This window comes from Diorhabda sublineata, chromosome 7 (genome assembly GCF_026230105.1).
Source record: "Diorhabda sublineata isolate icDioSubl1.1 chromosome 7, icDioSubl1.1, whole genome shotgun sequence".
Lineage (NCBI taxonomy): Eukaryota > Metazoa > Arthropoda > Insecta > Coleoptera > Chrysomelidae > Diorhabda > Diorhabda sublineata.
This window is the reverse complement of record NC_079480.1, coordinates 10,219,031-10,232,612: the sequence shown is the minus strand read 5'-3', so window position 1 is coordinate 10,232,612 and position 13,582 is coordinate 10,219,031. Positions and strand designations below refer to the sequence as shown.

General features: G+C 30.9%; 1 protein-coding gene across 2 annotated transcripts in view; it reads right to left on the bottom strand.

Moving 5' to 3' along the window:
• Positions 1-13,582, bottom strand: part of LOC130446600 (protein Shroom-like) — a 225,307-nt gene that overhangs the window by 131,191 nt on the left and 80,534 nt on the right. For both annotated transcript variants that reach the window (XM_056782962.1, XM_056782963.1), the window contains exons 2-3: positions 8,752-9,091; positions 6,041-6,175 (exon numbers count right to left, since the gene is read on the bottom strand). In XM_056782962.1, coding sequence (XP_056638940.1) covers positions 6,041-6,175; positions 8,752-9,012 — 396 coding nt within the window. In that variant the 5' untranslated portion in view covers positions 9,013-9,091. The remainder of the gene's footprint in view (positions 1-6,040; positions 6,176-8,751; positions 9,092-13,582) is intronic.

Genomic DNA, 13,582 nt, shown 5'->3' with positions numbered 1-13,582 from the left:
TGTTTACATATGGTATGATTTGTTCCAAAATGTATCATATAACTCACAACTAAATAGAAGAACAAATGAAAAAATGTGTATGTTGATGATGTTAAGAGGATTTTAATGACCAACATTTTTTCGATTGTGTGGTCTTAGATGTGCTTGACTGAAAAAATGTGTAATGATCAAATCGAAGATAAATATCATGCTGCTTTGTTTTATCTTTCTTTAAGGGTATCGAGCACAAAAAATTTGTTCCATCAGGTAATGCATGGCAAGGAATGCTTCGTTATGATAATTTTCATCATCATCGTTTTGATAAGCCATACCAGTGAGTTTCTTTCACGGCGTAAAAACAATGACTTAACCTTTGCGTAGCTGTCTGTCCTCGGGAGAGGACAATATCATAACATTTATCTCATGCCGTAATGTCTAATTCCTATTAGTTGAAATTGCTTGAAAAAAATTGCAGACGAAATTTAGTACGACAAAGTTATCGAACTTCAACTAAACTTTTATTCTAAAAATGGCAAACTCTTCTGTTTGCGAAGAGCACAAATGATTCCTCTTGTATTGACATGTTATCACCACAAGAATTCTAAATTTTCTAAATTTATAAATCAAAAACTGTATATATATATTCATTTCCTTGTAAATTACTGGTTTATTAAATAGCAAAGAATTTTGCAAATGAATTTGTGCATACATTTCTAGGTTTTTATTTATGTAATGCTTTCCAAAGATATTTTTCTAATATTTTTGAATTGGTTATATCTACAATATCTATTATTGAATCGTAAACTAGCTTACTAAGTAGTTATTGCATTTTTCTCAATGTTTTATTCGTTATTATTTATAACTCATCTGAAGCACATCCTGTGTATCTTCCTAATGTGTAACCATTAGTAATTGTGTCAATTTATGAAGATGAAGTAATACTGTAATAAGCTTGTTGTTATTCTCATTTTTGTTAAGAGCGAGAATAACTAGGGAGATGCTTCTTCTAAAAAAAAATTTTCAATTAAAATTTTTTACTTGGTACTGGTTGCTTAGTAGTATAGCCAATTTAAACGATATATTGTTGGATCAAAAAAATGCCTGATTTATATCTATGAAAATCTGTGAAGATAACAGGAAAAAAGTTATAAATTCATTATTGATAGAGCTAAAATAATGTTATTCTTGTTTTCCCACGACATTCCCTTGCTAATTTGTTGGAATTCGATAGAATTCCTGTAGTAAATGGTACAAGTATATAGTCTCGAGGGAACGTGTCGATTTTAACTCCATTAATAAATGCAATTTGAATTTAAGTTATTAGATACAAATATTGTATTCAACTAAAGTTAGTCCTTAAAATTTATCATTGAGGTTAACTCTATACAGGCACGATAAAGTGGTTTACATCTATAAAAATAATATAATAAGAAATATAATAATATGACGATTTTTCATGACTTAACTACATTAGCATTACTGGGATAAATGAAATACGAAAGTATCTAAGGATCGGAGAAGGGAATGAACAAACTATACATGTGAGAAACAAAGCTTGGAATAAATGCTTACAAACCATCCGTATCCACTGTTTAAAGTATTTCTAAACAATTATTCCATAATAAATTTAAGAGAAGTGTGATGATTAAGATGATGACGATAATAACTTACACGTTCCATAAAACACTCCCTAAAGACAATACAACTAGTGCACAAATATTTATACTTAATACATTCAAATCAGACAATAAAGACGATCTATAAAAAATCATTCATATCAGTAATGACATTTTTTATATTAGACACCAATATGTTGATTATCCAGTATAATTGGTATGAAAAATTTTAATAATTAACACGGTCATGAGTCATTTCTGCAAATAGAATCGATACATAGTGTTTACGTTCAATGGCCTTGTTGTGATCTTTGTAGGTGTAGTCCAATATTGCTAATCCATTTGTATAAATCATTATAACAACGTTATAGTTATAATATCTGAAGATTTCACATCTCATTTGTACGGTACCTGTTCACTTTTAAAATGAAAATGAAAGAAAAAAGATTCATACCTGAGCTGCATTCCCATAATTGTGTCTTTACGAGGGAACATCGCTATTTATAACAGTTATATTATATTATATTATATTAAGTCGGTAATAAATTGTTATAAAAAAGTAACAGTAATCTCAATAAAGCGTATACTATAAACTATTTTTATGAACTAGATAGTAATAAAAACTACTTACTAGTCCAAAACTTGTACGATCATTATTAAATAATATTCAGAATAATTGAAATATTTCCTAAAATTTTTATGAATATACGTTACAATAGGAAAAGGTTTGGAGTGGACGCAAGTTCTGAGTATTAAAGATTACATTCCCAAGCTATAAGTACCTGTTTGTCAATAAAAATTAGAAATTTTGTTTTATTTTAAATCCAAGAATCTCTTGCCGACAAACTTCCAAACATACGATTTTAGGTTTTCTATTTCCAGTTTCAAGTTGTGTATTCTCAACAGTTTAGTTTAGTTGTGCAAGGTGCAGTGTGTAATCTACTGTGTATTCTAGTGTGATAAAGAAAATTTTGGAAGGGCCGCGTAAACGCCGAAAAATTGGTCCTTTAACAGTTGATAAAAAAACATTAATATCAAATCATTTTAAATCATTTACAGACAAACTATCCGGTAAAAGTGTTAATGACAAAGGAATTAGTAATACGTTTGTTATTGGAAAACCTACGAGTTTTTAAAGAAGAGAAATGTGGCGATTTTCAATTAGAGCGGCAGGATGAAACGGTGACAAATCGAAGACAGACTTAAATAATGTATTCACTGCTTTATGTCCACCAACAGGAAAGGGGTACAGACCGATAATAGTACACATCGGCAGATTTGTTGAAGGTGGTTTATTGACTTATGAATCCACTCGTTGCGGTCATTAGCATAGAGACATGAATGCCGATGTTTTCAAAGATTGGTTCGAATAAATAATAGATCTTCTTCCTCAGAACTGTATGATAGTGATGACTATGATCATCTCTAGAGACTGTTAGAAATATTGCCCACAACAAAGTTATTAAAAAAAGTTTTACAGAATTGGCTAAATTCCTGGAATATTAAGTTCCATCCCTGTTCTTAGAGAAGAAACTGTATTATTTGTGTCTCCTCCATAAAGATAATTTCAAAAAATATGAAATTGACGAAATAGAATGAAGGTATCACTGTGAACTATGCCCGATTGAACTGGTATGGGCACATACCAGAGGGAGAAGCTTTAATTTTAAAATGAGTAATGTTAAACAGTTGTTTTTGGATGTTTCAAATACTGGGAAAAGGCAGTAAATCATTAGATTGAAGAAGAAGAGAAAATTTGAAAGTTCGACAATATTATGATGATCGAGCTACATATTGTGAATATTGGATGCAATTTTCTGAATTGGATTCTGATTTGGATTTATAAGAAGTAGCCCTAAAAAATATTTTAACTGTCTTCTATAAATAGTGCCTATGGATTACGAAAATTTTTCATTGCTATCTCATTAATAAAAATAGACCAAAGAATAAAATCTATATTTATTTTATAAATATTTTAATTTGATATATAATTATGATTATAAATTGATTGTATTTATGTGTCAATTGTTTGAGATAGACCCCAAGAATATTTGTGAAATCATTACATATTGTTTAAAAGAAGAATTTAAGGTAGGAAAGGGAATGATAGTTCCGATAAAAAGTGAATAAGAATCTGGAGGAAATAGGAAGGATAACAAGTAAAGTAATGGAAAGACTGAAAGTTACTAGATATTTTATTGGAACGTCACTAAAATAGACCGATTATGAAATTTTTGACTTGTTCCCGAAAAGAAGCTTTTGAAGTGTGTCAATAGGAAGTATTTTCTTCGGTAACAAAGAAGTTAACATTGGTGGAAGATACAAGTATGTTTGAAAATCTCAGTTTCAGGCCATGTACCAAGTTAGTTGTGCTCACATTTCAGAAAAAGTTCAGGAAATCAGTGGATTGTTGAGAAAAAATCTATTTTAAACAAGGCGTGATCGATCATACTATTAAGGTGGAAACTTTGTTATAAATAAGTAAATGAAGCAAAGATTGGTAGTCCACATATTTTTCAGGTGGATGTGGGATCCAAAATGTTAAATTATTTGAAAAATTTATAAAATAATGGGTTACCATCATTATGCTATCCTGGTGAAAACTTATAACTAGTTTTTATTCATTCCTCTAACAGTATATTTCATTTTTATATCATGAATCTTAATTATTGGACATCTTAACTTTCGAACTTCCCAGGTAATAAGAAACGAAAAAGAATACTTTTATACACAACTATTTTCCCATGAAGATGTTGCTACATGCTAATCAAAGATAAACAAAATGATTTTTTAGCCACTCTAAATATTTGTTCTCTTTCACAGGTAAACACTGCAGTTAGTGGCAGATATAAGTATTATACTTTTCCCATAGATGGAATGTTGTAATTCAACCGGTCTATCGATATCCCAAGAATCTTTACTATAACTGTGTACATCTCGATGAAACTATTCAATTTTATTTGTTCTATGTTCTCATATTTTTAGAAGGTGCTCATAAAAATTTCACTGTAGCTGGAGTAGAATAATATTCATAAATTTTCGATTACTGCGACAAACGGTCAGTGAAGTAGCCCAATCACTTTTTTCAATAAAATTATTAAATCCCAAAGTATACTAATTATCTGTTTATAGATATGTCTTGACGTCTTTCCATAATTTTATTTTCCTCTATTTCCTTTCCCATTGGTCTGAATGAATTTTGAAAGGTGTGAGAAACAAAAAATAACCGAGACTTCATTCTTAATTTCAATATAATATGTCTGACTGAGAAATGAATTTCATATCACTTTGACTAGCTTGTGGTAGATTATAATTATGTTTGTTCCGATTATTTCCTAAGTGTGAGAAATGCGAATGATCTGTAGAACCATAAATACGTGGATGTATGGGCATATTTTTACTAATTAATTGTCAATTATTTGTTTGAAGTTAAATACATTATTTATGTATCACTTCACTGCTTAAGATTGGCTTCCAACTTGTTATCTGTTTCTTTTATATGCGAGAGTCTTCCTCGTTTTCTTCTATTCTGCGGTTGATACATTAATGTTTTCTTCGGTCGTCTATTCTGCTTCATCCTCCTATATTTTCATTTTGCATTTGCTCTGTTCTGGATATCCTGCACTATCGTCTCAAGTGGACCATTTACACTGTGTCTATTGTTTTCTCTTCTCCTGTTTATCTGTCAGTTGCATCTATACGTTAGAATGGGCTCCACTATGACTTTGTATATTGTCATTTTTATGTTTTGGTTCATTTTTTATGACCAATGCACTGAGTTTAGAATTTGTGTATTTTTTTCCCTTGTTTCTTTTATTTTCCCAATTACTATTCTCTTGTTTGCATGGGAAATGGATATAATTAAATTTTTTTATCTTCGTACGTTATTTTGGGGATTCAGTAAAGATGATTGTCTTAAATTAGTGCTCATTCACCATTTCTGCCAGTTTTCTTTCCACTTCTTGTATATTTCGTGCTTCAAAATTCACGATTCCGTAGCCTACGTCTTTATCCGTTAATTACATTCTTTCCGAATTACTATTTCGGCGAATAGTTGATACAAGCATTCCGTATTTCATAGTCTCAACAGAAACTTTGAAATATTATAATGAGATTTGTGAAGAAATAAGGAAAAAAAGCTGATAATTCCTATAATATGGATTCAACAGTTGTACACAAGATTTTTCAACTTAATACTGATTACTCTGGCTTACTGTAGATGACCCACTTGAATTTTTATAATCTGTTTAATATATAGACACCGCCAACTAAGATACATAGGTATATTACTTTAATCCCTAGTCTACATTATGTAGTTCAGTGTATGTTGGAACACCTTATTGTAAATATATTTTATCTAGTTCGCAACACGTTTTAATAAATTCGTTCTGATAATCAGCTGCCAGCCTAAAGCAAGTTTGAAAATGTCTATAAATGGTACTGACCTGTTGAGTATATGCTGAATGTTGTCTTTTCATATAAGGTCTTGTGTACGTTACTACCTTCTCTTTAGGATAATTGGTATGGTCTGTCCATGACTTTGACCTATGCGAACCACCATTGTTTTGGTTGCGAAGTGCCTGTAATTAGAAGAAAAAAAAATGTAATATATCTCAATTAACGGTTCGCAGTGCTGTTTTCATGAGGAAAAATTATATTGCTTGAAGAGCAATTTAATTTGTATAAATAATATATGTGGAATACATTAAAATTCACTAAAATTCTCCAATTCATTTTATCGCTAATTTTTGGCGTAGGCGTAGGACAAATATTCATAAAATGTTCCTATGAAATACATTTTGGAATATATTTAGAATCTTGAAGAATAGAATAATTTTCATAAGTCGAGTAGTAATAGTATATTTAAAGAAGTGGATTATGTTTATGGATATTGTAAATACCTATAGAATTGGTCACATTACCATATCCAAAATCGTCTAATGAGTTTTAGACATCAATGAAAACACTAGTCGACAAAAAACGATTTTTTTGTAGTAACACAAGAATGATTACCATATTGTGATAAAATGGACTTATACAAATACGAAAATGAAAAAAATAATTGTAAGACGTAAGGTTATATTTATAGAACTATATTGATTGGTAAAATATTTATTGAAAAATGTGTTTTTTAAATCGTATATATTGACAATATTTATAGTTTATATCTAATAAACATGCCTCACATCTATTAAAAACAAAAACTTAAAAAAATCACTTTAAATATCAATTAGCTCCTTTTCCTATTATGAGATGTTGCATTTCTCTTTTTAAAAACCAACAGTGATTACCCATCAGAGTCGAATCCCATCTTCCTTGATACCCAATATCTATTGTTCTATTATCTTGGAACCTGTCACGCTGCTCATCACTGACAGCTCCCAAATTTTCTGGAAAACATGTCAGATGGTAATGGAGGATATGAATTGTTGATAGTTTGGATCCATATTGTTGCTCCAAAATTCCCAAAATACACTAACAAAAGCCTACCATGCTCTAGGTTCCTGTCAGGTGAGCTTTTTTTGCAAAATTGTCATCGTCCAGTAATTTTCTTATTTGTGGCCCAATAAAAATACCTTGCTCTGATTTACCATCCCTCAACTGGGGAAAGACTTCTATAAGGTAATTGAATCCATCACCCTCTTTATCCATAGTTTTTCATAAATCCAAGTTTAATGTGAAGAGGGGACAGAAGGACATTTTTGGGATATACATAAACTTAACATTTTGAGATTCCGGTTGAAAATCACTTCTTGCTTGCCAATTTTTTCATATAGTGTTGATCTACTTCCCGACATTCCCATAGGCAAAGAAAACAGCAATGTTGCGTAAAGCCCCCCTGAAGTCCCATTAAAGTTTCTTCTATCTTCACAGACACTGCTTTTAAACTGTATTTAGACGAGTCAATAAATAGGCGCCACACACTGGGATTATGGTCAATATCAAGTTCCTTCATTAGACCATCAATATCCGTACACGCACACAACGAATTTTCCACACTGTAGAATGCAGAAAATGTAGCATTTCTTTTTCTAAAGGTCGTAACATTTGTCTCTTTCGCTAACAAGTTCTGTTCCTTAAGACGGAAAGCAAGAAGTTTATACTGTTACTTTGATAATCCCAAATCACTTGCTAAATCATTCAACTCACTTTGAATAATCAAATGTGGCTCGCTGGAACTGGTACTGGAGTAAAAATAGGGTCGGTGCATTGTTCTTCGGAGCTTCTTGATGATACGTTTCTCCAGTATCTTCTAAAACAATATATTGCGGATCTAAAGGCGCAATTGATACTGGTAAATCTTCGTTATGAGAAACATGTCGTATAGCTGACGGCCAATTTGGATACTTGATCTTTTGCGTTACTTTCTTAGGGGCCCACTGCTTGTCTTGGTCTCCAATTAAAGTAACAAATTATTTGGAATAGGCTTTTTTCACCTTTTCAGAAAATGTCTTGGCTTGCGATTTACCATAAATTCTCCACAAATATAATAAAATTTGTCAGAAGTTTTGCAACTGCTGCGCGTCTTTCTAATCACTTTTTGCACTATGAACAGAAAACCACTTACTATGAAACTCGACAGAATACTTATTTTTTAATGTTATTTTTATGTTTCTTATTCTGAATAATACAGTTCAGGTATTTTTTCGGCCATGAAATTTACGGATATTAAGTGCCTCTTTATAAAATTACCTACCTGCTAATGTAAACAGGAATAATTATGCTATTGGAAAGTGGTTTTTGTTAGGGCTTTATAAATATTTTTTCTATTATTGGACGGGTATTTCCATTTTAAAAATGAAGGTCTCACAAAAAATTAGTCGGCCAAATTAACTGATTTATTATTATCATGAAGTAAAAATTGTTCCTACACTTTCATGCACTAATAAAAGTGTCATATAATTATTTTTGAGATTAAGCTTGTTCTAAAACAGGTTTGGTTTAAGAAAGATCCTTTATGACTGTGGGTTCTAGGACGAAAATTGACTAATGAAAGATTAATTGAACAAATACAATAATATGCTCGGGTTGTTAATTATCATTTTTAAGAATTGCAGAAAGATAATTTAAAATATTCACAAGCTGAAGGAGTTTACAAAACATAGATACTGGAATTGAAGTGATAAAAATACTTTTTTATACAATTTTTCCTTACCTGTGGAGTTTCCGCAGCGGCAGGCACAGGCCACGACGGAAACTTTTCGTGTCCAGGTCCGTAGTTGATGGATTTGAGACTGGAAGAATCTCTAACGGGTGGCGCAGGTGGTGGAGACTCGTCATCTCTTAAAGTTCGTTGATCATTTACTGTCGACGGAGTGAAATTTGAACCTGACTGATCTTCGAGATATGCGTAAATAGAGGTTGTTGATTTATTACTAGCTTCTTTAAGATTTGGAGTCGATCTAGATGGCATCATTTTGTGGATAAAGACTGAAACGGTCTTAAGTGCCGAAAATTGCGGCTTTTTCCAAGTCTCGAAGCCATTAGCTTGTAATCTAGAAAAAAAAATATAATTTATAATAGCTTATACTCATGTTTTTTCATTTACTTTTTGATTTATAATTTAGCTACCTACTACTTGATCTAATAGTGTTTCGAACTCGCTCACTGGTATATATAGTGAAGCCGGTCCCGTTATATTATGTTTATAAAATCTAGAGTTTGGCGGATGCACCGATGCAATTCTTTGTATTGTTTTTATAGGCTGTTTGCATTACGTTGTGATTGTTTTTATGGAGCCCTTTTTGTTTTCTACTTTGCATATAAATAAGCTATAATTTAGCAGATTGAATCACTAAAATAATTTGTAGCCATCATGAACAAGCAAACGATGCATTTAAATAAATTAGTGTGTCAAGAATTGGATAAGTTAGTAGTATATGGATAGTTAAGTGGACGTAAATAAATTCCATCGTTTGAAAAAAGCGTTTAAATTAATAAGAAGAGGATTAGAAGAACAGTGATGAGAAAATATATCAATTATAACTGCAGTTCCGTTTAGTAAGGAGAGTTCAATTGCGAAGGCATGAAATACAAAAGTGAAAATAAACTATTTCAGTCAACAAAACCGCAAATAAAAAATGTATGCCAGAATTGAAAATAATTTACTAGATGTGTCAATTGAACTCTTTGAGATTTGTGAAATTAATTAGGTTCAACAAAATTGTTGCGAAATATTATGTTAAAAAGTCCTTATGCTACACTACAGATATGTTACGAACAAATCCAAGATATAGGCCATGAAGCTGGCCCTGTCATAAATTTGGCGAGGTCGTGGCAAGTTTGATATACTTTTTATAAAAAGCGGCGAGTTCAACTAATTTTTAGGTGGATCTTTTTATTTATTTGTTTTGTTTGTTTATTTTCTAAAATTTTTGAGAATTTGTTTTGGTTATATAAACGAGTTTATTTAGCGTAATTAGTCCCTATAACCTGGTGAACAGGTTCACCAGCCAAATGGCTGACGATAGGGAGTAATGCAGCCTCATTTATATCCGCCCTCTCCCCATATAAATTAAAAAATAACCAAAATAAAACAAAAAACAAATGGAAAAACAAAAAAATATATATATCCTCAAATCTATAAGAGCCGCCGTTTTTGCTTACACCAGAGCCCTCTTTTCGTCTTCTTATGGCCAATGGTCGTCCGCTTTTCCTTCTTTTCAGCCTGAACAGCAAGCATTCAACCTCCAGTACCCCAACCCTGCAGAAGAGCAACTCCTATATCAGGGCCAACTTCAACAAACCTCTCTCAGAAATCATCCAACTAATTTCTCTCGCTTTCTCTTTGCGATGTTAGTTTATAATAAATTGTCATGGTCAAAGGTACGAAATAGAAAACCAACTGATAAATTGAATTAAATAAGTTAATTAAGTATCAGACAATAATTAACTATTATATAAGTATATATATATTTAAACACTAACACTAAATCAAGAGAGTAAACGATAGTGTTCGTTCATAGATATATTCACCCCACCTATATAAATAAATGAAATTATATAAATAAATAAGAACAACATTTCGGATATTTAACCAAAATTTCAAAATAGATGGAGGTCGTATTAGTTTGAAATATTTCATTTATTTTTGTTGCTTCGTATACTGAATAATACAAGATCCTTCCTATTTTTCCATGCATTATAACCACTCGATGTAGCATAAAGATATTTCTGTTTAATTATCTAGTTCTATCTCTCACCACGTGTTATAATGAAAGAACTTCACTATATCATCTTCCTACGAAGTAGTAGAAGAAGACGACTATATCAAATTATAAGTATTGGATTTACTGTAATTCCTAATTTAATTCGTTTTTCTAATTTTATCCTTATTTAATTACCTTCTAAGAGCACCTGATTTAAGCGACGAGATTAGCACATATACAATATGTTCTGTTTAGCATGTCAAAATTCGAAATAAGTATAAGAGTTGCCACCAGTTTCAACCAGAATTTAGAAACAAGAAAGTTGAAAGAATATTACATCCCGCTAATTTTTCATATTATCTGGAAACTGCGACAGATGTAATGCGAGATGCAATCTGGAATTTTGTTGAAGTAACAAAGTGAAGTGGGAAAACAACAGACTACATTAAAAACAAATTTAGATAGATACTTTTACAATTGCTATTGTCAGTCGATAAGGTTCAATGGCCATATAAAACTATCTCAAAGTCGAATTACTAATAATTATTTATAAGATGCGTCGTAAAGATAAAAAATCGTGAAATGGTTTCGGTCTATGAGGAAGTTCGATATTCTCCAATCCCACGATTAATGAATTCATCAAAATAATATACGAGAACTGTACAGTAATTAGTTAAGATAGTTTTTATAAGTTATACATAGCAATTTATAATTTATACCTAAGCAGGTTAGAAACGTGTACCATTTGTGAGATATTATCATGATTTTTACACTATTCGTCTCTGTTATTACGTTTTAATTGCTCATTATTGGATTATGATATGATTCTTGCTCATAGATGATGTTTGCTGCCGCCAAAGAACTAAATATCATTGGATTATTTAGTAAGTGTCATGCTGTAGATAAAATACAGATAGTTATTACCAATTCATATTTCGTAGACCATTCCATAGCAAAAGAAAGAGCTAACATTTCAATATTTTTTTCAGTTACTTGTATGTCTTGCATAATTATTCAAAAATCAAAAAACATTTTAGTAGACATAAAAGGTTACTAATCATTGCGGTGGTACTGCACTGAACATCAAATAAATACAATGAAGGCCTTCACGTGCAAATTCTTTAATAAGTAGTTAAATGCCGCATGATTTCTGACTTAGCGAACGTTCATTACCACCGACTTGGTCTTAAATTTTGTGAGGTATAATTGCTTCCTACAAGTACCGTTCGACGGCTAGACTAGTAAGCAGTAGCGGCTCTTTATAGAAAAACAGTATCTTCAGTTGTAAGAATTTGCACAAATTTATCATCTTTGGGCTCCAAATAAAAATAAAAGGCGATTGATAATACCAAAAAGTTGTAAAATATCTCAAAAATGGAGTGAATGTAATATTATATGATTAGTATTTTTTATATTATAAGTTACGATTAAATATTTTATCAGAACTTCTTTTAATCAATTAATTTCCAGAAATTGCGAAAAAATCATATTTACACAATCAGTTCACGAGTCGCTGCTGATAGATGACTATCAATATCAATATATCAGAGGTGTTCATTATATGTACGTAGAAATACGTTGACTTGTTTGACACCAGTTTGAACGGTACTGAATAGCGGGCGATGATGTAAAAAAACGTTTCTGTGACACGAAGCATTTTGTATATAAATAAAATAAAGTACTCAGTGTAGTTGAAGCCATGTTAACAAAAAACGACAAATTACAGGATAGCTTATGAACAACAGATATCGTAATCGTAATCTTATAAACAGTTAAAAAAATGTTAGGTGGAGATTTGGCACTACCTGAATTATTATATTTCTCCATTCTTCATATCGGGTTAGTATTGGAGAAGCTAGATGGCCTCAGAATCCATTGAACTGTGTATATTTATAAATATACACGGTTAAATTGTCATACAATCAATGAAACGGAAACAATCACTGTCTCTGAACGAAAACATTATTATAATGGATTTTATTGGGTCTAAATGAATCAGTAATGGATGGTGTTCCCATGATATTCTGGTGCATAATAGCAGCTAATGCTATTGAACCATTGGAGAATTCCCTCGGTTTCAAACGCGACTAGTGGCTTACCCCGTGTCGACTACGATAATAACTAATACATATCCGGCCGGTCATTTGCTTTCCATCCCTGGCTAGAATAGATCGGTAAATATTACACATCTATATCTTAAATTTTAATAACTGACATCACATGGTATTTTGTGAAAATATTTCCATTACTTAATAATTAAATCAATTTTAATAGTATATTTTAAATATTTTTAGGTATTTTTAACCTAATATTAATTACCACAATCATAGTTAATGTGAAACCCAACTCCTTAATCTTTTGCTATGATATTAGTATAAGCCATAAGGACATAATACGTTATTCAAATATTTCACTAAATTGAAATCTAAATCACCAAACAATAAAAGAAATAATATTATATATCAAGTGCCTTGTACTAATTGTGACACTGTCGACATAGGGCAAACTTCTCAGTATTTAGAAAATAGACTAAGAGGTCATCAATATGATAAAAAAAAATAGAACTTCATTAACTAACCATGAGATATCAAAAAAACATAAATTCAATTGTAAAGATTCAAAAATTCTTGTAACGGAATCAATACACGAAAAGGAAATCAATACACGAAAAGTTAATTTTTAGGAATGGTTCACATTCATAAGAACAAAAAGCTATAAATAAATAATATAAATAATTTATTTTATATTATGTAAGTAAAATTTATAGCTCTATTTTGTAAATCCTAATAAAATTACGAATAATTTGATTGATTAAGTTATTACATATTTGAGATATAA